Source organism: Nerophis lumbriciformis, linkage group LG03 (assembly GCF_033978685.3).
Source record: "Nerophis lumbriciformis linkage group LG03, RoL_Nlum_v2.1, whole genome shotgun sequence".
Classification (NCBI taxonomy): domain Eukaryota; kingdom Metazoa; phylum Chordata; class Actinopteri; order Syngnathiformes; family Syngnathidae; genus Nerophis; species Nerophis lumbriciformis.
Genome location: NC_084550.2, coordinates 63,810,845 through 63,837,927, shown reverse-complemented (window position 1 = coordinate 63,837,927; position 27,083 = coordinate 63,810,845). Strand labels below are relative to the sequence as shown.

At 41.4% G+C, this 27,083-nt stretch overlaps 1 protein-coding gene across 3 annotated transcripts in view; it reads right to left on the bottom strand.

Annotated features, from left to right (window-relative positions):
* Positions 1-27,083, bottom strand: part of mtf2 (metal response element binding transcription factor 2) — a 36,707-nt gene that overhangs the window by 2,432 nt on the left and 7,192 nt on the right. For 2 of the 3 annotated variants that reach the window (XM_061941217.2, XM_061941233.2), the window contains exons 3-12: positions 21,609-21,690; positions 15,099-15,209; positions 14,913-15,013; positions 14,722-14,840; positions 14,520-14,615; positions 9,778-9,846; positions 7,512-7,635; positions 4,660-4,727; positions 4,410-4,571; positions 4,215-4,326 (exon numbers count right to left, since the gene is read on the bottom strand). In XM_061941217.2, the coding sequence (XP_061797201.2) occupies positions 4,215-4,326; positions 4,410-4,571; positions 4,660-4,727; positions 7,512-7,635; positions 9,778-9,846; positions 14,520-14,615; positions 14,722-14,840; positions 14,913-15,013; positions 15,099-15,209; positions 21,609-21,690 (1,044 nt within the window). The remainder of the gene's footprint in view (positions 1-4,214; positions 4,327-4,409; positions 4,572-4,659; positions 4,728-7,511; positions 7,636-9,777; positions 9,847-14,519; positions 14,616-14,721; positions 14,841-14,912; positions 15,014-15,098; positions 15,210-21,608; positions 21,691-27,083) is intronic. The other variant, XM_061941225.2, reaches the window with a different exon arrangement.

Sequence of the window (27,083 nt, the reverse complement as noted above, 5' to 3'; positions counted from 1 at the left end):
TGAGGGTGCATGGGAGTTTGCCCAACCAGTCTACATGTGCTTTGTGGACTTGGAGAAGGCATTCGACCGTGTCCCTCGGGAAGTCCTGTGGGGAGTGCTCAGGGAGTATGGGGTATCGGACTGTCTGATTTTGGCGGCCCGCTCCCTGTATGATCAGTGACAGAGCTTGGTCCGCATTGCCGGCAGTAAGTCGGACACGTTTCCAGTGAGGGTTGGACTCCGCCAAGGCTGCCCTTTGTCACCGATTCTGTTCATAACTTTTATGGACAGAATTTCTAGGCGCAGTCAAGGCGTTGAGGGGATCCGGTTTGGTGGCTGCAGGATTAGGTCTCTGCTTTTTGCAGATGATGTGGTCCTGATGGCTTCATCTGGCCAGGATCTTCAGCTCTCGCTGGATCGGTTCGCAGGAGAGTGTGAAGCGACTGGGTTGAGAATCAGCACCTCCAACTCCGAGTCCATGGTTCTCGCCCGGAAAAGGGTGGAGTGCCATCCCCGGGTTGGGGAGGACACCCTGCCCCAAGTGGAGGAGTTCAAGTACCTCGGAGTCTTGTTCACGAGTGAGGGAAGAGTGGATCGTAAGATCGACAGGCGGATCAGTGCGGCATCTTCAGTAATGCGGACGCTGTATCGATCCGTTGTGGTGAAGAAGGAGCTGAGCCGGAAGGCAAAGCTCTCAATTTACCGGTCGATCTACGTTCCCATCCTTACCTATGGTCATGAGCTTTGGGTTATGACCGAAAGGACGATCACGGGTACAAGCGGCCGAAATGAGTTTCCTCCGCCGGGTGGCAGGGCTCTCCCTTAGAGATAGGGTGAGAAGCTCTGTCATCCGCGGGGAGCTCAAAGTAAAGCCGCTGCTCCTCCACATCGAGAGGAGCCAGATGAGGTGGTTCGGGCATCTGGTCAGGATTCCACCCGATCGCCTCCCTCGGGTTAGTCTGGGCTTCCCTGCTTAGGCTGCTGCCCCCGCGACCCGACCTCGGATAAGCGGAAGAAGATGGATGGATGGATGGATGATATTTTGATCATTTTACGCCTATACTGGCTCACCTGCACTGGCTTCCTGTGCACTTAAGATGCGACTTTAAGGTTTTATTACTTACGTATAAAACGGTCTAGCTCCATCATATCTTGCTGATTGTATTGTACCATAAGTTCCGGCAAGAAATCTGCATTCTAAGAACTCCGGCTTATTAGGGATTCCCAGAGCCCAAAAACAGTCTGCGGGCTATAGAGCGTTTTCTATTGGGGCTCCAGTACTATGGAATGCCCTCCCGGTAACAGTTAGAGATGCTACCTCAGTAGAAGCATTTAAAGGCCTACTGAAACCCACTACTACCGACCACGCAGTGTGATAGTTTATATATCAATGATGAAATCTTAACATTGCAACACATGCCAATACGACCGGGTTAGCTTACTAAAGTGCAATTTTAAATTTCGCGCGAAATATCCTGCTGAAAACGTCTCGGTATGATGACGTCACGGATTGTGGAGGACATTTTGGGCCAGCTATTAGGTCGTCTGTTTTCATCGCAAAATTCCACAGTATTCTGGACATCTGTGTTGGTGAATCTTTTGCAATTTGTTCAATGAACAATGGAGACAGCAAAGCGGTGTATTGCGGCAGGTGTTGTGCCGGATAACGCACCCCCGCCGTAGAATGCACCCCCTGACTGTTGTGCCGGATAACACAGCCGGTGTTTCATTGTTTACATTCCCGAAAGATGACAGTCAAGCTTTACCATTGGCCTGTGAAGAACTGGGACAACAGAGACTCTTACCAGGAGGACTTTGAGTTGGATACGCAGACGCGGTACCGTGAGTACGCATGCAGCTGCGGCTTCCAAACATTTGATCGCTTCCCCGTACGTGCGTGCCGCTATGTGCATGTCACGTACGTAACTTTGGGGAAATATATGTGCTGTGTGAACTTTGGGGAGGTGAACGGTACTTTGGGCTGTGGGATTGAGTGTGTTGTGCAGGTGTTTGAGTTGTATTGGCGGCTTATATGGACGGGAGGGGGGAGGTGTTTGTTATGCGGGATTAATTTGTGGCATATTAAATATAAGCCTGGTTGTGTTGTGGCTAATAGAGTATATACATGTCTTGTGTTTATTTACTGTTTTAGTCATTCCCAGCTGAATATCAGGTCCCACCCGCCTCTCACAGCATCTTCCCTATCTGAATCGCTCCCACTGCCCTCTAGTCCTTCACTCTCACTTTCCTCATCCACAAATCTTTCATCCTCGCTCAAATTAATGGGGAAATCGTCGCTTTCTCGGTCCGAATCGCTCTTGCTGCTGGTGGCCATGATTGTAAACAATGTGCAGATGTGAGTAGCTCCACAACCTGTGACGCCACGCTACTCGTCTGCTACTTCCGGTACAGGCAAGGCTTTTTTTTTTATCAGCGACCAAAAGTTGCGAACATTATCGTCGATGTTCTCTACTAAATCCTTTCAGCAAAAATATGTCAATATCGCGAAATGATCAAGTATGACACATAGAATGGACCTGCTATCCCCGTTTAAATAAGAAAATCGCATTTCAGTAGGCCTTTAAGTCCCATCTTAAAACTAATTTGTATACGCTAGCCTTTACATAGACCCCCCTTTTAGACCAGTTGATCTGCCGTCTTTTTTCTGCTCTTCCCCCCTCTGCTGCGTGGAGAGGTTATTAGGTGACCACAGATGACGCACTAGCTGTTCAAAGTCGGGACCCGGGGTGGACCACTCATCTGTGAATCAGTTGGGGACGTCTCTGCGCTGCGGACTTGTCCCCACTCCAGATGATCCCCTGCTGGCCCCACTATGGACAGGACTCTCACACTATTAACTAGATCCACTTGCCGTCCATTGCACCTGATGTGGGATCTAAGCCGAAGATGTCATTGTGGCTTGTGCTGCCCTTTGAGACACTTGTGATTTAGGGCTACATACAGTAAGTAAACATTGATTGATTGATTGAAATACAACGGCACTACAACAAATCTCTCAAAGCACCTGTGGCGCCATTGGTCACATGCTGTCCGCCCAGGCAAAGCAGCGTTCATGGAGAAGCAGCACAAAGTTGGAGTTGGTTACACTTGCTCTTTTGTTAAATAAATAAATGATAAATGGGTTATACTTGTATAGCGCTTCTCTACCTTCAAGGTACGGTACTCAAAGCGCTTTGACAGTATTTTCATTCACACACACATTCACACACTGATGGAGAGAGCTGCCATGCACGGCGCTAACCAGCAGCCATCAGGAGCAAGGGGTGAAGTGTCTTGCCCAAGGACACAACGGACGTGACTAGGATGGTAGAAGGTGGGGATTGAACCCCAGTAACCAGCAACCCTCCGATTGCTGGCACGGCCACTCTACCAACTTCGCCACGCTGTCCCGTTGTTGAATATTACTCCACTGATGTTTTTTTCAAATGTAGTGTAACAGTTTGAATATTTGTTCACTCGTCATGTCGGAGTGTTGTCGTCATAGGAGGTCGAATGTGATGAGAGTTGAGGCAGCACGCTCGCTTCAAACATTGGTTTTGTCTTTCAAAAGAGTGCTTTAAACGACCTACACATTGGACCTGAGCAGTAGCAGGTCAAATCACTGCTCATTTAACCTGAAGATATTTGGTTGCACTTAATTTTTTACATTAATATTGTATTTGTATTATTTCTATGTACCGTAGTAAAACAGCAATAGCAGGTAAATATACTGTTAATTCTAACTGAACTGTTGGTTGCACTTTAGTTTTGATAATATTGTATTATTTCATGTTGTAAACAAAATAGGTAGATCTTCTGTAAAATGTTGATTACTATGCTATTATTAAAAATTTCTTGAATGATGTAAATGTGAGCAGAAAAGGTTTCCTCTTGTTAATTTAGCCTTGAGTGTTGGTTGCACTGTATTCAAATAAAATGTGAATGCATTGGCAATTCATTGTTGCTTACTTGCTTGTTTGTATCATAATTCATTTATACATCATTCCTCACAAGAAATAACAGGAGTATAGGAAACTTCAACTGCAGTGTCCACTATTTATTTCACAGTCACACTGCTTATTTTTTTGCTAAAAAGATACTAAATCCATTTAAACTCACTGAGTTGTTTCAAAAAAGTAATATTGTCCCTGAATGAAATTGTCAACCACAAATATTGAATGGAATCGTTGTTAAAGCCAATCATTAAGCCCCTAATGCAAATGTACAGTACTAACCCGGGACAAGAGTTCACAGGAGCGTCTGCGTTTGGCCTGCCTCTCCAGAGACCGAGTCGCTTGCTTCTTCGACTTCTTTTTGGACTTCTTCTGCGCACCGTTGGTTAAAGCACTGCAGGAAACATTTCAAATCTGACTTGACAGCATGACGCCAGGAGCTGCAATGGAGTCTTCCAAAATCATCTTGCAGCTTACGTCAAAGCAGATGGGGCTTTGTTGGAATGGACCGGCATTTCCCGGTGGGAACGCTTCAGCAGTCTGCTGCCTGCTTGTTCAGCACTCGGGGGAGCGGGAGGGAATCGAACCCTCAGCCCATACAAGTGCTTCTTCTTCTTCACCTCCTTTCCCGACATGAACCTGACAGGTGCACAGAAGGAGCACAGATCAACATCCAGGCTTTTGTCAATATTGTAAAAGATGTTTTAAACAGATTGCAACAACCTACTTGGCTGTGTTGCTGTTTAATGCCTCCTGTACACAAGCATAGCGCATTGATCTTGGCGTGCGGGAAAGCTGTTGAAAGACAGTCAAGTTTTAAACAGGTTCATGCATACGTGCCTGTGCGTATTTGTTAAGAACCGGCTACAAGGGTTTCACTTCCTGGCAATCATTTGCAGTTTTGTTAAAGGGGAACATTATCACCAGACCTATGTAAGCGTCAATATATACCTTGATGTTGCAGAAAAAAGACCATATATTTTTTTAACCGATTTCCGAACTCTAAATGGGTGAATTTTGGCGAATTAAACGCCTTTCTAATATTCGCTCTCGGAGCGATGACGTCACAACGTGGCGTCACATCGGGAAGCAATCCACCATTTTCTCAAACACCGAGTCAAATCAGCTCTGTTATTTTCCATTTTTTCGACTGTTTTCCATCATGCCTCGTCGGTGTGTTGTCGGAGGGTGTAACAACACGAACAGGGACGGATTCAAGTTGCACCAGTGGCCCAAAGATGCGAAAGTGGCAAGAAATTGGACGTTTGTTCCGCACACTTTACCGACGAAAGCTATGCTACGACAGAGATGGCAAGAATGTGTGGATATCCTGCGACACTCAAAGCAGATGCATTTCCAACGATAAAGTCAAAGAAATCTGCCGCCAGACCCCCATTGAATCTGCCGGAGTGTGTGAGCAATTCAGGGACAAAAGACCTCGGTAGCACGGCAAGCAATGGCGGCAGTTTGTTCCCCCAGACGAGCGAGCTAAACCCCCTATCGACCCTAGCTTCCCTGGCCTGCTGACATCAACTCCAAAACTGGACAGATCAGCTTTCAGGAAAAGAGCACGGATGAGGGTATGTCTACAGAATATATTAATTGATGAAAATTGGGCTGTCTGCACTCTCAAAGTGCATGTTGTTGCCAAATGTATTTCATATGCCGTAAACCTAGTTCATAGTTGTTAGTTTCCTTTAATGCCAAACAAACACATACCAATCGTTGGTTAAAAGGCGATCGCCGAATTCGTCCTCGCTTTCTCCCGTGTCGCTGGCTGTCGTGTCGTTTGTCGGTTTCGCTTGCATACGGTTCAAACCGATATGGCTCAATAGCTTCAGTTTCTTCTTCAATTTCGTTTTCGCTACCTGCCTCCACACTACAACCATCCGTTTCAATACATGCGTAATCTGTTGAATCGCTTAAGCCGCTGAAATCCGAGTCTGAATCCGAGCTAATGTCGCTATAGCTTGCTGTTCTTTCCGCCATGTTTGTTTGTGTTTGCTTCACTATGTGACGTCACAGGAAAATGGACGGGTGTTTATAATGATGGTTAAAATCAGGCACTTTGAAGCTTTTTTTTTTAGGGATATTGCGTGATGGGTAAAATTTTGAAAAAAACTTCGAAAAATATAATAAGCGACTGGGAACTGATTTTTAATGGTTTTTAACAATTCTGAAATTGTGATAATGTTCCCCTTTAAAAATTCCCTTATCGATGCCTGTGGGCATGCATGACGTTATCGCGCCCGGCGCCGAACAACAGTACAGACGTAAGACTTATTCACGAGAAAGGAAGACAACAGGGCAACTTGCACTACTTTTCATCAAATTGAGAAAATACTATCAGAAACATGAGCAGACACATCACGCGATAACTGAATAAATGACACATTTTGGACCCTTCTGAGACAAAAGTGAATCAGCAGCAAGTCGTCTGCTGTTAATACTGCATGTAACTAAGAAAACAACACGCCTATCATGTTATAATCATGTTGAAATGAATGTTTCTCATGCATCACATGACCAGACTGCGCCTGACCGGCAATCTACAGGCCTCCTTCCACTCCGAGCACAGCTGGAGACACCGCGATGAGTCAAATACATCACGTATGCTTCCTAAACAAGCAGATATGCTTAATTTTCTGCAAAAGTATGGTTAATTTTCATACTGGTTTGATTGTAAAATTGCACAGTCTACTTGACTTGCTTGTATTTTCTGTGACCTAGTTTTACTTCTGAGCGCTCAGCATATATACATTAAAAAACAACAACTTTATATTGAAAAAATGTTTTAAATATTACTTTACATTTTTATGTAATTGTCATTTGTCACAGAATATTTTATGTTGTATTTTGTTTATTACTACAATAATTGATTTAAAACTACACCAAGTTGATGCTAATCAACTTGTTTGCTATCTTTTTATTCAAAAGAGAATCGATAAAAAAGTAAACCGTTAAGCAGAATTGAAAGTGGAATCGGAATCGTAAAACTCTTGTCAATTCCAATCCCTAGCTGTGATACAATAATTCCAATTCCACATGTGACATCGAACACTGCCAATAATAACAAAAAAATAATACAACAGATTGATTTAAAGAAAAATAAATCACACTTTATTATTCTTTACTTTAGTGCAGCGGTATCCAAACTACGGCCCGCCGAGACAACGTCTTCTGACAGCACGAGTTCAATAAGTAATATGGTCGGCCGGAGCAGTGTATTCAAATCACTTACAAATAGTCTGTGGTCTAATAGCTAACATTTTGTCGCCATCTGTTGGCCAATGAAAATTACTCTACCATTAACGGGCACATATCACAGAACGTGACCCAATCCAAACAACCTTCCCTGGTGAAGGTGCCAAAAAAAATAAAAAATCATCACATTTAACACAACCTGCTCATTGAACTTTGTATGTAATATAAAAAACGTCCAACATAATTAAAAATTATTAAAATTACACCCATCATCCATTACAAGAGATGATGGGAAAAATCCAAAACACGGATGTATAATTATAATAAAATGTATAGGCTTGCTTTATATAGTCATCATTTTTGATCAGCAATTACCTCCCCAAGCTGCAGAAGCTCCCAGTTGTTGTTGATGTAAGCCATTAGATCCATCTCAGAGTCAAAGTACTTCTTCTTGTGGATCATAGTCAGGTTGTACAGGCTCAGGTGTGTCACATCCTCCCTGCAATGCTTTATATTACTTTTGTGGCATTGTTTTATTTGTGTGACCATAATAAGAAATACAGAGATAGACGGGTGTAATCTAATTTAGCTGTAATGTTTGGTTTAAGTGAGTAATCAGTGATAATACTAGATAATGCATGGTCAAGGAATGAATGGCTATTCTGTTCTACTCCACCCCTGCAGATATGGAAGTAGAATTGTCTCACATCAACTTATATGTACAAATAAATGTGACCGAGTTTGAATGTGGAGTTACACACTCCCCTGAACAACCAGCAGAGGGCACTGCAGCCAGAGCGGTCTGGGTCACAGACATGGTCAGACACTGGCGAGCCAATCTGGGGCACACTCGGGAGGGTCATATCAAGGTCAAGGTCAAGGTTCAACTTTATTGTCCCCGTGGGGAAATTTGTCTTGGGCACAGTGCATCATTGCTTTCTTAACATACCCAAAAACAACAGAACAAAAACACAAGCACAGACACAACCACAACCATACAACTAACATTTAAACATCAGAACATGGAGCTTGATAGACATAGGTGGCACTTTGATGTAGGCATAAAATCTACAGTATGGAGATAAAGATAAAGTACCAATGTGCATTGCACTAGAGCTCATGGATAAAGTGCTGTGTGCTAAAGTGCTTAGTTCTAAAGTGCTATGTGCTAAAGTGCTACGTGCTAAAAAAGTGCTAACCTATGTATTAAAATTCTATTGCACATTGTTGGTCAGCTTAATGGAGGCTGGAACAAATGATAATTTAAGGCGGTTAGATTTGCATAGTGGGACCCGGAGTCTTCTCCCTGATGGCAGGGTTCCATATTCAGGAAAGAGTGGGTGTTGTGAGTTGGAAATAATTTTCTTAGCTTTTTTCCTAACTGCCTGCTCATAGATGCTCTGTATAGGCTCATATTCTTTCCTCCCTACGATTTTCATTGCCGTTTTATGCATGCCGGCCAGTTTGCTTTTTAGCTTAACGGTTAGGTTGCCAAACCATGAGGTGAGTGGATTAAATGGATGGGTAAGTAATAACTAGCATTGATAAGTGTTTCAGGTGTGTTGTAGTAGTGCCATGGTTGTATCTACTAGATAGTTTAGTCAGTCACTCAGCTTTTACAGGTGTTGATGTGACGGGTCGTCTGGCAACATCCAAAATATCTAACGAAGTAAAAGTGGAAGTAGGAGAAAAAAAAGATCCTCCAGTAATGTACAGATACAGCATTTCAGTACTACTACTACTACTACTAGTGAAGTAGGCCTTAATAGCCTTGGCCTTAGCTCTACTTCGTTAGCTGCTAGCTGGCTAACGTTGCCAGACGTCGTCGTCACATAAACACCTGTAAAAGCTGAGTTATGGTATTTTATTTTTGTGTGAATGAGTATAAATGGGGGAGGGAGGTGCACTAATTGTAAGTGTATCTTGTGTTTTTTATGTTGATTTAATAAAAATAAAATAAAATAAAACAAAATTTATTTTTTATTTTTTTTATTTCTGGTGCGGACCGGTACCGGGCCGCGGCACTATATGACAACACTATATGACCCTCCCTAATGTGCCTCTGATTGGCTCGCCAGAGTCTGACCATGTCTGTGACCCAGACCGCTCTGGCTGCAGTGCCCTCTGCTGGTTGTTCAGGGGAGTGTAACTCCACATTCAAACTTGGTCACATTTATTTGTGCATCTGGTTTGTGGTAGAAATGTCTCATCGACACAAAAGCAAAAAAGCGATCCACATATGCAAATTCAATACAAATACAAATACAAAATCAAGCATATTTATATTCAAATCTCAAAAATATATTTACAAATACACAAATTCTTGATTTATTTGTATGTCACATTTTTATATTTATACATTTTATTTGTATATATTTTCAAATCTCAAAAATATATTTACAAATATGCGTTTATTTATACAAATGTATTTATTTGTATATCACATTTGTATTTGTATATTTATTAATATATGTATATTTATTAATATCGTATTGATATATATAAGTTGATGTGAGACAATTGTACTTCCATATGCAGATGGCAGTAATGTTTTGTCATATTTCAGTTTTCACATTGATAAATCAAAAACATGTTTTGCTTATCAAGAATTTTTTTTAATGCCGTTGAAAAAGTATCTTACCATTGGAGAGGTAGTCGACTGAGATACTCTGATCCACCGTTGCAAACAGAACAAACAAAAACATAAAACCTAAAAGGTAAACAGACAACATATATCAGGTTGTACATTAAAAAACTCTGTGTTAGATTATATGCATCTTTATATATTACACCATCCTGGATGTCCAGAGGTGTCCGAACTACGGCCCACGGGCCGCACTTGGCCCGCAAGACATTGCAAGTTTTACAACAAAATCGGCCCCTGCAGCGCGTTTTTGCCTAAATTTGGTCCCCTGTGATATAGATCGAAGATAGAATCAGTGGTCAATGAACATTAGTTTCATTTGGAAACAGATTGAGCACAGCATCAATTTATATGACCCAATACAAATAACTTTTCCCACTCATGGTGTAAATGAACTATAACCAACAAATAAAGTCAACACACAACTAGGGATGATGTTCGTTAAGAAACTATTGAGTTCGAGCCCATTATCGAATCCTCTTATCGAACCGATTCCTTATCGAATCTCTTATCGAATCCAGATAGGTTGTTGTTTATGCACCGAGTTCCAAAAGCCATAGATGTTATATGACTGGGCCAGCATGCTGTTTATATTGTAGCGTCCAGAAGAAGTGCACACCAAGTCTGACGCTCTTTTTAAACTTTTATTGAGCAACCTATACTAACACAGCAACACAACAACAACGCTTCCTCCTTCTTCGCCAATCACCTTACAGGCGTGCTACGTTCACAACAATGGGAATTCTGAATATCACTCACTCAAGAACACAACATCAACCTCAGCAGGTTGTTACACTATAGGAAAAGCGGATGTGACTGAGGACAGCGTGCGGCCGTTATAAGGTGAAGGTTTCAGGTGAGAGAGGACGCTAAAGGCACGCCCCCAGTGAGCATATAGTGCTGCTATGTGCGTTGTAAATAAAAAAATTGCAGACAAACACATCACCAACATGGACGCTCACTTTCGACATCCCGGGGAAGCACACTGGAGAAAAAGGGGACCAGCACGGTAACGAATCCATACGCACGACGGGGCAAGAGAAGTTGGCTTTTACTGTTGTGCTAGCTTGCTATGCTAATGGACAACGAGACTGACTTTGAAAATGAGGAGAGGGAATCTGGCGTGTTTGATGGAGAACTTGCCCAGCTGTTCATTTCGGACACAGAAGATGAGGACTTTGATGGATTTGTGGATGAGGATTGATCAAAAAATAATGTGAGTACATTGATAAACACTTCAATAAAGTACAACCCAACTCAGCTTTGCTCCTGCTACCTTTTTAAAACAGCGTCCATGCATGCTAGCGTATGTTTTAAGCTAGCGTATGTTTTAAGATAGCATATGTTTAACCATGCCTGCGCCAAAAAATATGCTGCGTTAAATACAGAAATAGCACCCGTAACTGACACGGCCCCTTTTAATACGGTGCGCCCTATGGTCGCGATAATACGATATAGTGGCTTCGATAACGGGAACCGGTTCTCAAAAAGGGATTCGAATCCATGGAATCGGTTCTTTTCTTATTGAACAATCAGGAGAACCGGTTTAGAACATCATCCCTACACACAACACACCTCCTGCTCATCGAACTTTGTGGACATTATAAAACATGTTCAATCACTATATATAATTTAAAAATTACACATATAAATCTATTGCAGTGCATAATGGGTGATATGTAAAACACTCTACACTTCCCCATGTTTTGGTGCATTTTAGCTGCTTGATATTTCTGATTACCGTACAAAACTTTAAGCAGGTCATCAGGGAACTAAAAGTAAGAGCCGAACTTTCACACATTCTTAATATTCAATATTCTATCGTTTATACCGTATTTTTAGGACTATAAGTCGCTCCGGAGTATACGTCGCACTGGCCGAAAATGCACAATAAAGAAGAAAAAAAACATATATACGTCGCACTGGAGTATAAGTCGCATTTTTGGGGGAAATTTATTTGATAAAATCCAACACCAAGAATAGACAATTGAAAGGCAATTTAAAATAAATAAAGAATAGTGAACAACAGGCTGAATAAGTGTACGTTATATGAGGCATAAATAACCAACTGAGAACGTGCCTGGTATGTTAACGCAACACATCATGGTAAGAGTCATTCAAATAACTATAACATATAGAACATGCTAAACGTTTACCAAACAATCTGTCACTCCCGATCGCTAAATCCGATGAAATCTTCCGCCTCGGTGTCACTCCTGGTATGCGCCGCTAGCGTCCATTCTTTCTGGTGCTCGATCGCCGTTTTCTGGTGCATATTTCACTACGTCCAGCTTGTAATCTGCAGTATATGATTTCCTTTTCGGTGCCATTTTAGTTTAGCCCTTCTCAGTTTTTATAAGTTATCGCCAATGTTGCTGTGATCTATTTTAATAGCTCCGGCAGTAGCGTATAGCATATAGCAGTTAGCATTCCAAAACCCACAATGCACTTCTGCCATGACCCGCCCCCCCGCCGAATTCTTATTGGTTGGCGTGTGTGTGACGATTGCGGACATTTTCTTCGTCGCTCACGCGAATGAGATAAATAATATTATTTGATATTATACAATAATTTCTTAATAATTTCACACATAAGTCGCTCCGGAGTATACGTTGCACCCACGGCCAAACTATGAAAAAAACCTCGACTTATAGTCCGAAAAATACGGTACTTCCTATTGCATTGTCGTCAGGGTCTGATGTGGGGGGCGGGGGGTTGTTGAAGTTGATGTAGTTGAACATATGTGTTGTTGTTCAGTCTGTTATAGCTTGCTTTAATCAATGCAAACTGAAGTGTTATTTTGGTACAAATGATTGTTGTTACTTCACAATCAACACTCTGCTACAGTATGTGTCAAAAAAGTGTCATAATGAGTGTAGTTATGAATGCATGACTATGTGTGCGCACATCCATATAACAGCGTATTGACGGTTGAAGGTTCCCTCGAAAATACAGCTTTACCGAAGGTTGTACTGCAGTCTGACATGTTTGGCAAACTTCCCACTTTAATATCATATGAAATTAATATGCAGACTTAAAGCATTGCGATTTTCAAATTACGTGCAATATGCAGCTTCAGCACCCCCCACGATCCCAAAAGGGACAAGCGGTAGAAAATGGGTGGATGGATAATATATATATATATATATATATTAGGGATGTCCGATAATATCGGACTGTCAAAATTATCGGCCGATAAATGCTTTAAAATGTAATATCGGAAATTATCGGTATCAGTTTCAAAAAGTACAATTTATGACTTTTTAAAACGCCGCTGTGTACACGGACGTAGGAAGAGGTACAGAGCGCCAATAAACCTTAAAGGCACTTCCTTTGCGTGCCGGCCCAATCACATAATATCTACGGCTTTTCACACACACACACAGGTGAATGCAAAGCATACTTGGTCAACAGCCATACAGGTCACACTGAGGGTGGCCGTATAAACAACTTTAACACTGTTACAAATATGCGCCACACTGTGAACCCACACCAAACAAGAATGACAAACACGTTTCGGGAGAACATCCGCACCGTAACACAACATAAACACAACAGAACAAATACCTAGAACCCCTTGCAGCACTAACTCTTCCGGGACGCTACAATATACACCCCCCCCCCCCCCCCATCCTCCCTGGCCCACCTCAACCTCCTCATGCTTGTCCCAAATTCCAAGCTGCTGTTTTGAGGCATGTTAAAAAAAAAATGTTTTTCCATAACTTAAGTTGATCTATTTTGGAAAACCTTGTTACATTGTTGAATGCTTCCAGCGGGGCATCACAACAAAATTAGGCATAATAATGTGTTAATTCCATGACTGTATATATCGGTTGATATCGGAATTGGTAATTAAGAGTTGGACAATATCGGAATATCGGCAAAAAAGCCATTATCGGACATCTCTAATATGTATATATATATATATATATATATATATATATATATATATATATATATATATATATATATACACACACACACACATCAAATAATAATAGTTGCATATTACTTACAAAGTCTCTGAGGTAGAAGCGTACTAAAAAGTATCCACAAACAAAGTGTCTGGTTCATTCACTTTACTGCATCCTGACTCAAACTTAACTAAATGAAATATTGTGACCATTAGCTGTCGACAAAAAACAAATGACCACTCCACTTCAAATTTAAAGACCACATAATTCTGTCATAAGGTTAGTGTTTTTCATACCTACTAGTGTTATTGAGGTAATTTCACTTGATCAAGCCTTTTCTAACATTATACACTACAAAACAATAAAAGTATGAACTATGTTTCGTGCTAAATTTCGTATCCGATTTATATCAGTAACGTAAAATACCGAATTTTTCGGAGTATAAGTCGCACCTGCCGAAAATGCATAATAAAAAAGGAAAAAAACATATATAAGTCGCACTGGAGCCCGGCCAAACTATGAAAAAAACTGCGACTTATAGTCCGAAAAATACGGTACTCAAGGCTCTGATATCGGAATCACATCGGAAATGAAAAAGTTGTATGTACAACCCTACTACTAATTGCAGCTCGACTCCTTGGGTAAAATGGCAGTTTGTTAAAAAGAAATCGGCGTCATTAAGAAATTAAAGGTTTAGGCAAAACTAAGAAATTAAATCCACACTCTTTAGTTTTACTGTAGATAAAAACATTACGACTTGGTGTTGTCCACTATTGTAGTTAGCCGTCACGTAATTATGTTTAAGTGAGAAAAGCGGTTTATCACCTGTCTCCATAGAGCATAGGCATCTGTAAGCAATGGAGGCAGGCTTCGTGGAACCACTGCTCACATCGACTGCACTGCATCATCTTCAGGTACCAGCTACAAAAGATAAAAAGATCATCTTGCTGGCCCCTCTCAGGAGTTGTCATACAACAAATCATAAAACTGCTTGGTTTTGTGTTCTCATCTTTTTGGAGTCACTCACTTTCCTGGACCTCCGCAGTAGCAGTAGCACTGTTGTGTGTTGGTTGTGTGGCCTTCATCCCACTCCAGTCCCTCCAGGGCGTACGGGAAGGACAGCTCCAGGTGTTGTGGTTCTTCCTGCTTCAAAAACAGAGCAACTTACCTCTTTGGCTTCTACTCGCTTGAAAAGCGAACATCCAAAACAAAACCTACCTTTGGAAAAGCAGTGAGGACACAATCACAGCAGAGCCACTTGTCGTCCGAGTCAATGACCGCAGCATCAATGATGGGGGAGTGGCACAGCTGATGGTAGCCTAGGCGACAAATATTTACACATCGTAGTAGTTTGAAGAATACAGAGAAACATTCCATCCGGTTTAGATTCAGTGCCAGGTATACCTTGCCCACATTTGTCACAAATGACAATCTCATTGGGTTCCTCTGAAGTTTCTTCTTGACATATGGAGCAGACCATGTCATCGTCTTCATCCTCGTCCTCATCTTCGTCTCCTTAAATGGACATGTGTCACAGTGTTTAGAGCCGCGCAATAGTCAAACTAAACCAAATATAACACCCTATGTTTTCAGCTACATAAAGAAACCCCCGTTGATGCAGTGAGAGCAAATCTATTTATGGTGTATCTGTGCCACAAAAAAAACTTGGGACCACCACAAGTACGGTAGATTTGGCGCTCTGTCTTTGCGCTCGCTCATAAACTCATTATAATGGGACTGTCTGGGAATGTACAGTAGGTGGCGGTATGCATCTTCAGGGCAATTCTCGCAACACCCTGCTTGCACATGGTCTAAGACGACGGGGCAGGCGTGATCAGTGTTGCTAACTTAGCGGTGTTGTTTTGACCGTACATTAAGCTGCTACTTTTTTCCTACACTTTGAACCCTGCGGCTTATAAAACAGGGCGGCTAATTTATGAATTGTTTTCATTAAACACATGCAAAGACACTTAAATGGTGTTATTGTGATATGGCACCATCTTTTGGACAAGTTCACTCACAGCAGGTGCTGCTGGGTGAATACCTATAAGTGATTCCTGCTGTTTAAAGCTTTGAACTGGAAGGCCTGTTTTGTCTTGTAATCGTCCATAGCGGTTCTCCTTGTATGGATTCTTCATTCATCACTCCAAGCAACGTATGCAAGTTTTACAGTATAACCATACTTGCCAACCTTGAGACCTCCGATTTCGGGAGGTGGGGGCGTGGTCGGGGGTGGGGCGGGGCGTGGTTGGGGGCGTGGTTAAGAGGGGAGGAGTATATTGACAGCTAGTCACCAAGTCAAGTATTTCATACATATTATATATATATATATGTATATATATATACACACACACCGGTATGTATATATATATATATATAATATCTACATCCTGAAAATATGCAAACAAAACTGTGTTTAGATAATTGATACTTCAAACTTGCATAAATAAATATTAAGGAATATAACATAACTTGGCTTCTGAGAGTTTCTAAATGTAATGAATAAAATGCTAAAGTTGTTGATAAACAAGCAATTATTTTAATAATTAAATATGGTCATTTTAAATGAATTATGATAATAATTTAAAATCAATTATTTGAAATAAGTTTATTTTAATGTATAATTCTATGGCTGGATGTAATAAGGAGTCACGAAAAAATACAAATAAAAATACAATTAATTTTGATGTTTTTAGCAAAATATAGTAAAAATGTATTTAGTTTTTTTTTTTTTTAATTAATAAATATATTTATTTTTAGGTAAAATAAACATAATAATACAATTTATCTCTGGTCTGGATGATTTAGTTCTTGTCACCCTGTTGTCCTCCCGTCATGAAAAAAGGCTGTCCTCACTCAGGTCCGCATGGAGTTGGAGGGGGCGTGGCTTCCAGCTCCGGCTGAAAATCGGGAGATTTTCGGGAGAATATTTGTCCCGGGAGTTTTTTGGGAGAGGCGCTGAATTTCGGGAGTCTCCCGGAAAATTCGGGAGGGTTGGCAAGTATGAGTATAACTAAAAACAATTCTTACTTACTAACCCGTGCCATGTGTGATGTCTGTAAGAGTATTTTCATGCATATTTGGAAGTGCAATCGTAATGTAATGAAGCTATCGTCATTACATTACATTGGGGCTTAAATCACCAAATGATTCCCGAGCGCGGCGCAAGCTGCTGCTCACTGCTCCCCTCACCTCCCAGGGGGTGAACATGGGGATGGGTCAAATGCAGAGGACAAATTTTCCCACACCCAGTGTGTGTGTAACAATAGTTGGGACTTTAACTGTAATATACTAACACGTTTACGAGTGTCCGTGTTAGTATTATTAACTTACAATGGAATTCTGTTTGTATTATTTCAGTTTCACAAATTCCTCAGTAAATTCACCAAAATGTGACCGTGGAGTTATTGAGTCTGTTTAGCTGATTGGAGAGCTAGCTTCCGCAGCTCGGGGGTCCATGATGAGGACTTCTGTTTTGTTTGATCACCTGTTTTATTGTCGTGCTACAAACACCGTTTGGAAACAATTCAGGCATGTATTTTTACATACGTTTACAAAATATTTCTGTGTAAAAAAATCATTTTACAACATATATATCTGTAGCTTATTGTCTGGTGCGGTTAATATATGATGGGGGGTGGGGAGATTACCTTAAATTTAGCTGCCTGATAGAACAATCTACCAAATACCTACACTCTTCCACGAGTGGGGTCAAAAATGAACTCAATTAAAATCAATGCGTTTTGCAATAAGCTTGGTTGTTATTTTTCAAAATCATTAAAACAAAGAGTTGGAATAATTTCTTATTCCAGGTGTTCCTCATAAAACATGTTTGTGACATTAGGCCATTTAAAATGTTCTTTATTTTTTTCCATTAGTTTTAAGAGATAAAGTTAAAAGTACCAATGATTGTCACACACACTAGGTGTGGCGAGATTATTCTCTGCATTTGACCCATCACCCTTGATCACCCCCTGGGAGGTGAGGGGAGCAGTGGGCAGCAGCGGTGGCCACGCCCGGGAATCATTTTGGTGATTTAACAGCCAATTCCAACCCTTGATGCTGAGTGCCAAGCAGGGAGGTAATGGGTCCCATTTTTTTATAGTCTTTGGTATGACTCGGCCGGAGTTTGAACTCACAACCTACCGATCTCAGGGCGGACACTCTAACCACTAGGCCACTGAGTAGGTTACTAGGCCACTGAGTAGGTTAGATAGTTTTTGTATCACTACTCACTCTTGCCCGAGTGGAGACATAAATGGCCCCAAGCATTTTTTTGGGACTTTTTTATGACCCTTTAATTCTTAGCAACTTTGACTGTCCCACTTACACATGTGAGGTCATCTCTCACATCTGATGAAACTTTGTCAATACTGTCCCTCTTACACATCTTATGTCAGCAGTCTCACCACCCACACATCCACTAGAGACTGTAGGACGACAAAAAGCTAATAAGGTAATTCTAAATACTGTTAAATCTGGAACTTTTTACATTCTTATGGATGACTATTGATGTAAAAAGCATGGCAGGTGCATTATACAGGTTGGTTATGTTTAACCTGTAAGTTTTGTGTTGTATCTTTCAATATTTGTGAGTCAAATGTGTAGTAAACTCTGAACACTAACATTGTACATTCATTTTATCTGCTGCTTCTCCTGCCAACATGGCCACCAAACACAACTTGTCGCGTGACTCTCCTGCCAACATGGCCCCCAACAACGAGTCACGTGACTCTCCTGCCAACATGGCCACCAAACACAACTTGTCGCGTGACTCTACTGCCAACATGGCCACCAAACAACTTGTCGCGTGACTCTCCTGCCAACATGGCCACCAAACACAACTTGTCGCGTGACTCTCCTGCCAACATGGCCACCAAACACAACTTGTCGCGTGACTCTCCTGCCAACATGGCCCCCAACAACGAGTCACGTGACTCTCCTGCCAACATGGCCACCAAACACAACTTGTCACGTGACTCTACTGCCAACATGGCCACCAAACACAACTTGCCGCGTGACTCTCCTGCCAACATGGCCACCAAACACAACTTGTCGCGTGACTCTACTGCCAACATGGCCACCAAACACAACTTGCCGCGTGACTCTCCTGCCAACATGGCCCCCAAACACAACTTGTCGCGTGACTCTCCTGCCAACATGGCCACCAAACACAACTTGTCGCGTGACTCTCCTGCCAACATGGCCACCAAACACAACTTGTCGCGTGACTCTCCTGCCAACATGGCTACCAAACAACTTGTCGCGTGACTCTCCTGCCAACATAGCCACCAAACACAACTTGTCACGTGACTCTCCTGCCAACATGGCCACCAAACACCAACTTGTCACGTGACTCTCCTGCCAACATGGCCACCAAACACAACTTGTCGCGTGACTCTCCTGCCAACATGGCCCCCAAACACAACTTGTCGCGTGACTCTCCTGCCAACATGGCCACCAAACACAACTTGTCGCGTGACTCTCCTGCCAACATGGCCACCAAACACAACTTGTCGCGTGACTCTCCTGCCAACATGGCTACCAAACTTGTCGCGTGACTCTCCTGCCAACATAGCCACCAAACACAACTTGTCACGTGACTCTCCTGCCAACATGGCCACCAAACACCAACTTGTCACGTGACTCTCCTGCCAACATGGCCACCAAACACAACTTGTCGCGTGACTCTCCTGCCAACATGGCCACCAAACACAACTTGTCGCGTGACTCTCCTGCCAACATGGCTACCAAACAACTTGTCGCGTGACTCTCCTGCCAACATGGCCACCAAACACAACTTGTCACGTGACTCTCCTGCCAACATGGCCAGCAAACACAACTTGTCGCGTGACTCTCCTGCCAACATGGCCACCAAACACAACTTGTCGCGTGACTCTCCTGCCAACATGGCTACCAAACAACTTGTCACGTGACTCTCCTGCCAACATGGCCACCAAACACAACTTGTCGCGTGACTCTCCTGCCAACATGGCCACCAAACACAACTTGTCACGTGACTCTCCTGCCAACATGGCTACCAAACACAACTTGTCACGTGACTCTCCTGCCAACATGGCCAGCAAACACAACTTGTCGCATGACTCTCCTGCCAACATGGCCACCAAACACAACTTGTCGCGTGACTCTCCTGCCAACATGGCCACCAAACAACTTGTCGCGTGACTCTCCTGCCAACATGGCCACCAAACACAACTTGTCGCGTGACTCTCCTGCCAACATGGCTACCAAACAACTTGTCGCGTGACTCTCCTGCCAACATGGCCACCAAACACAACTTGTCACATGATTCTCCTGCCAACATGGCCACCAATAACAAGTTATGTGACTCTCCTGCCAACATGGCCACCAAACAACTAGTCACATGACTCTCCTGCCAACATGGCCACCAACAACAAGTCACGTGACTCCCCTGCCAACATGGCCACCAAACACAACTAGTCGCAGGACTCCCCTGTCAACATGGCCACCAAACACAACTTGTCGCGTGACTCTCCTGCCAACATGGCCACCAAACACAGCAAGTCACGTGACTCCCCTGCCAACATGGCCACCAAACAACTGGTCACGTGACTCTCCTGTCAACATGGCCACCAATAACGAGTCACGTGACTCTCCTGTCAACATGGCCACCAAACAACTTGTCGCGTGACTCTCCTGCCAACATGGCCACCAAACACAACTTGTCACATGATTCTCCTGCCAACATGGCCACCAAACACAACTTGTCACGTGACTCTCCTGCCAACATGGCCACCAATAACAAGTTATGTGACTCTCCTGCCAACATGGCCACCAAACAACTAGTCACATGACTCTCCTGCCAACATGGCCACCAACAACAAGTCACGTGACTCCCCTGCCAACATGGCCACCAAACACAACTAGTCGCAGGACTCCCCTGTCAACATGGCCACCAATAACGAGTCACGTGACTCTCCTGCCAACATGGCCACCAAACACAGCAAGTCACGTGACTCCCCTGCCAACATGGCCACCAAACAACTGGTCACGTGACTCTCCTGTCAACATGGCCACCAATAACGAGTCACGTGACTCTCCTGTCAACATGGCCACCAAACACAACAAGTCACGTGACTCCCCGACCAACATGGCCACCAAACACAACTGGTCACGTGACTCCCCAACCAACATGGCCACCAATAATGAGTCACGTGACTTCCCTGCCAACAATAGTAATTTGTGTACTGTATGCGTGTGTGTGTGTGTTTGTGTGCACATCCTTATTACAGCGTATTGATGATTACCCTGGAAAATATGACTTTACCGCAGGTTGTAATGTATTTTTACATGTTTGGAAAACTTCCCTCTTCAATTTGGTATGAAACTAATATGCAGACTTAGCATTGCAAATTACGTGTAAAAACAGCTGTGTAAATGTGATCACATCTCACTCTGAGACCGCACAGAGTTACAATAAATACTGTAATACTAAAAAAAAATCATTGGAAGTTAGTGTAGTGATTTCGCTATCAAATTTATTTAGATGCTTATTGAATTACCTTACACATATTTAATATCTAAATAAGTACATAAACTTCATAACTATATAACATAGAAATTATGATTGATAGATAGATAGATAGATAGATAGATAGATACATTATGACAGATATACACACACACACAAAAAATACATACATATATTGTTACTGTACATGCAGTCGGCTTTTGGCCCAATTTTTTTAAGCCCAATGCTGCCCCCAAGACAAAAAGTTTGGCCAACCCCTGGTTTAGACTCAGTGATGTCAGCAGCAATATAGGTCTTTATTAGATGGGCGTAACCGAATAACCAGCATTAAAACCAGACGTCCATCAAACTCAGCAGCTGGGTACAAAAATCAGATATTGTAGACATGTATATACTCCTACCTGTTTGAATGTCCTTCCACAAGACCCACGATTTGGATTGATCCTCAAACACCACAAAGCATCGCTGCTTGTCCCGATCTATCTGTAAGATGTAAGAAAAATACAATTACTGTATATTTCCCCAAAAGCTCCACAGCTTCGGGTTCTTTCTATTCCACTATCAACTATCTGCACGCTCAACAAATCTGCCCAACTGTCAAAACCAAAGAAACGAAAGAGAATTAGTGTTGGCCCCGCCCCTAGTTTTCGGTTTCTTGCGCCAATTTTTTTGGTTGTATTTAGAATGAAAAGCACATTCCTGCAATTTTAAACTGGTCCTAGGATTTTGTGCAGCACTTTTTTGCCAGGAATAATTTGTGTTGATATACCGACTACAATCTTTCCATCATTTGCTTAGATAAAATTGTTTTTAAATTCACTGCACCGTACTGTAAATTTCCCAACTATTTGGAAGGGATCAGGTAAATAGAAGAAAGTGACATTTTATAATAACGTAACAAACTGATTCACATGGTGTTTAGTGAAAAAGCTTGACTTTGATTGAAGTGGAACTGCACTTGTTCAGAAATGTTGCCCTATGTGAGGCAAGAACGCACATGTCTTTACCTTTTCTGTGCATTCTAAACAGTGAAAAACTGCTCGTAAGAAGCGGCGAACAATGATATATTCCGCCTTTAAAGCGCTCTAAAAACCTCCATCAACGCTTTATATACATGCTTTAAGTATATATGTAATGTAGTAACTAGCATTCATGATAACATGTAAGATTTACAGTATTTTGTTAATTTCAAGCATCACAGAAACTTTTTTCCTGGGCGCATTATTATTGCAATGCGCTAAACCAGGGGTGTCCAAAGTGCAGCCTGGCCAATTCTTTTACGGCCAGTAGCACATTTGAAAAATTCTATTAAAAAAAACACAAAAAGTGGAATAAAAGAGCAGACCGGTGTAATTTAACGAGAAAATGTTACAATACTGACACTAATACCAAAAATGCCATGCAGACATTTTTTTTTTCTTTAAAACGGTCATTGCTAAAACAATTACTTATAAATACAGGTAGATCTGAAGTTGATCTACAGATTAAAGCGTTGACAGTAAAAATAATATATCTTGGTTTTTGACTTGTTTATATATTAGAATACTACTTAGTTTTAACACTTTTATTAGTGTGGGCCTTTTAGATCCCCGAAATCTTTAGTCTGATTTTTTTCAAGGTGTCAATGTTCAAAAACAATAATGAACCAAAAGCTATGTTGTGAATTATTTACCTATCCAAGGCTCCAATTACTTCACATATCCCATTGTAAAAAATGGAATAAGGGAAAAATATTTTCATATTACCGTATGTGTTTTAGCCACAAAAAACAGTGGTTTTCTTTGAAGAAAAGGGCATATCCATCCATCCGTTTTCTACAGCTTGTCCCTTTAGGGGTCACGGGGGGCTGGAGCCTATCCCAGCTGCATTCAGGCGGAAGGCAGGGTACACCCCGGATAAACAAAAAAATAAAACTTTATTGGAACTGACAGATCTGAAGCTGATCTATAGATATTCAAGCTTTGAAAGTAAAAATAATATAATATGACATATTTAACACTTTAATGACTGAGATGCTTCCGGGTCCCCAAGACATTTAACATTCAAAATGTAAACAAACGCCATTGGTGGATCTACACCTAACATCCACTGTAATGATACCAAATACAGGAGTGCATCTAGTCGATACTACTATGATTACATCGATATTTTTTGGCATCACAACATCTTCTTTCGTTTTGTTTTGTATTTATATTATGTTTATAAACTCCGGAAATATGTCTCTGGACACATGAGGACTTTGAACATGACCAATGTATGATCCCAGTGTTTCCCACACATTCATTTATTTGTGGCGGCCCGCCACGAAAGAATTACGTCCGCCACAAATGGATTTTTCGGCTTTTGACTCGCTCGACCGCTCATAAAAGCAATGGGACTGTCTGTGTATGTTGCTTGTAGTTACAACTCCGGTGCAGTAGGTGGCGGTAGCCTACTATGCATTGTAACTCCGCCAATAGCACTTAATTCACCTGGTGGGCCAGAAGAAGAAGAAGAAGAAGAAGAGGGACGGACGGACGGACGGGATCAAAATACGAGGGTAATATAAGTTATAGGTAGATAGGTTATAGCTGCATCGCTCGCGGCTCGTCATATATTTAACGTTAATCCGCGATTTCACCGAGCGTTTCACTGACGGTGAGCAGCCTGACGCTGCTTCATTAACACCGCCGCTGTTTGACTCGTGGGCCGGGCAGACGCACGTAGTAACAGTCACGTGTTTTCATACCGACGAGCTAACGTGTCCAGGTTATAACCCTGTTGTCAATAAACACACATGGACTGAAGCTAAATTGTCCACTGTCCACTGCAGCATGTGAATGCAATGAAAAGAATAAAATCTGAGCCAACCAGCTGTTAAAATTTTGTCCAGGTTAATGTTTTGGCCATTAAAAGCCCGTCATTTCAAGATTTCAACTGTGATCGGGCTTTAAACAGGTGGCTGACCTGTTCAGATGAGTGTAACTGCTACTGGTCAAATAATGTGAAATAGCATTTAATTTTACATGTATGCAATGCCATTTAAATGTAATTATAGATAATAATAATAATAATAATAATAATAAATACTGTGTAGTGTTGTAAATAGTCAACGGGAAGGATTTTAGTAAGATATAAGCCATGAGCACTACACAGCCAGAAAAAAACCTAGGCAGGACAAGTAAAAATATTGAGGCAAGTAGATTTGAGAAGTCGGGCAAGTAGAAAAAAAGCTTAACGTTGAACCCTGCATGTGTTGAGCTGCTGCCGCTTAAGGTTAGACGGCACTGTACATAGAGCACTTCTGCTCGTTAGTAATAAATTCTAATGTTGGATGTTCACTCCTTCACATAGATGAGTATAGAAAAATATTTTCAACGGCCGAAAACGGCTCGACTTGGAGAGGAGGTAGGCCTACGGTCCGGACCACAGGTGCGACCTGTTCAGCAGCAGCAGGAGGAGGAGGAGGAGGTTGACTGACCGTGGCAGGACACCTCTGCCTCTGTTTCACTTCATGTTGCTGGTAAATAATATGGTTGTACTAGTAGGCTAAAGTTAAATTATTTAGTATTCACTAATTAAAGGGGCAGAGCTTTAAGAGACATTTTAGCTTTTATATTTTATAAGATATATTTTTTGTAAGAACCAGAATTAATAAATATATTTCAGTGAATCACTAATTGTTCAAATCTGTATATAAATATGTACATAAAATGTTGTAATTATATTTCAACTCCGCGTTCTTCTTGGTCATCGCCGCTGCCGCCGCCACCCCCCACCCCCCGACCACACCACCACAAATAGATGCCTGTCCTGTGGGAAACACTGGATCCTGTAACTACTTGGTATCGGATGATACCCAAATTTTTGGTATCATCCAAAACTAATGTAAAGCATCCAAACAACAGAAATATAAGTGATTATTACATTTTTACGGAAGTGTAGATAGTAGGGGTGTAACGGTACGTGTATTGAACCGTTTCGGTACGGGGGTTCCGGTTCGGTTCGGAGGTGTACCGAACGAGTTTCCACACAGACATATTAAGTAGCACGTTGTGTAAACAATGCACACCGAGGCACAACACACTACATGCTAGCAGCTAACGGGCTACGATAGATTGACCATACGTCCTCTTTTCACCGGACATGTCCTCTTTTGCGGGGCTGTCAGGGCGGAGTTTCTTAAATGCCTTCAGGGTTAAAAAGGGGTTAAAAACAAAACAAATTATGCGCGCAGCAGCATTGGTGAGGGAGGGGCAGAGACAGAGAGAGCGAGAGAGTTATGATAAACGCGCATGCGTCGCCAGGCTCTGCTTTTTATCCATAGATTTATCAGATTTAATTTTTTATTATCTATAGCAGGGGTGTCAAAAGTGTGCCCCGGAGGCCATTTGCGGCCCACGGCTAATGTTTTAAAGGCCCACGGCACATTCTAAAAATACTATTAAAATAAACAAAAACATAAGAAAAGTGAAATAAAAAAGCTTAAAGGTTAAATGTAATTTAGAAAAAGTTGCAATGTTGACTAATAAAACAAAGTTGTTGTTTTTTCTTTCAAACTGTCATTGCTCAAAACATAATATTGAATCAAAATCAATGTTATTATGAATTATTGACCTATCCAAGGTTCTGATTACTTCACATCAAATATTCCACTAAGAAAATTATTTTTGGTGGAAGATTTAGCAAATTTTGTAAATAAATAACCCAAAAATTTATATTTTGTTGTTTTCTTACTGTACCGAAAATGAACCGAACCGTGACCTCTAAACCGAGGTACGTACCGAACCGAAATTTTTGGGTACCGTTACACCCCTAGTAGATAGAACATGTTAAAAGAGAAAGTAAGCAGATATTAACAGTAAATAAACAAGTGGATTAATAATTAATTTTCTACCACTTGTCCTTAATCATTTCGACAAAATAATAGAATGGAAAATGACACAATATGTTACTGCATACGTCAACAGACTAAATTAGGAGCCTTTGTTTGCTTACTTACTAATAAAAGTCAAGTTGTCTTGTAGGGATGATGTTTGATAAGAAATGATCGAATTCGAGCCCATTATCGAATCCTCTTATCGAACCGATTCCTTATCGAAACCAGATAGGTTGTTGTATATGGAAAAAAACACAATATTTGGTTTAACAAAAGCTCACTTTTATTTTATAAGAAAAAAATAAAAATAAAAAATAAAATTTGACTGTTACCCCCCTAAAAAAAGTATATTAAGTGGGATTTTTCAGAAAAACAAATATATACAGTAACACAAAAACAACCTGTCTCTGTGACCACTATAGGTGTATAAATAATAATATAGTGTTAAATAAAATCAGTCCCCTATAATACAGCTCTCCCAAAAAGTGCACTTCTGCTGCTATTGGAACATACTAACTACACACATAGGCAGACAGCTAACAAACAATCCAAGACATCTAATAAAGTTCCAAAGCAGATTAATCCATTTAGGCTCTTTATTGTTGTTGATCTTGCTTTGTCTTTTCCTATCTTTACTTTTGTCTTGCACTGGACTGTTTTTTTTTTAAACTGAAATACACACAATGACAAATGTATAAGCTATGTGATTCAATTAACATACTGAAATTTAATACACAATATGTAAATATTAGTTTCACACAAATATACAGTACTATCATCAAACAAATACTTCTGAGTGTTGAAACTATTTTGATGGTTGAAATACAAGACTGGCAGCCATTTTAAGTCCTCAAAACATCCATTGAAACAGTGCACAAAAATAGTTTTTTCAATAAACATCTTAGTATCAAATTTAACCACTTGCCACCTTAATATTGAGTTACATAAACAAGTTAAACCGTTTACTTACAGACTTATCTTTTCCAAGACTTGTAAGAGCTAACACAACTTGTCTACT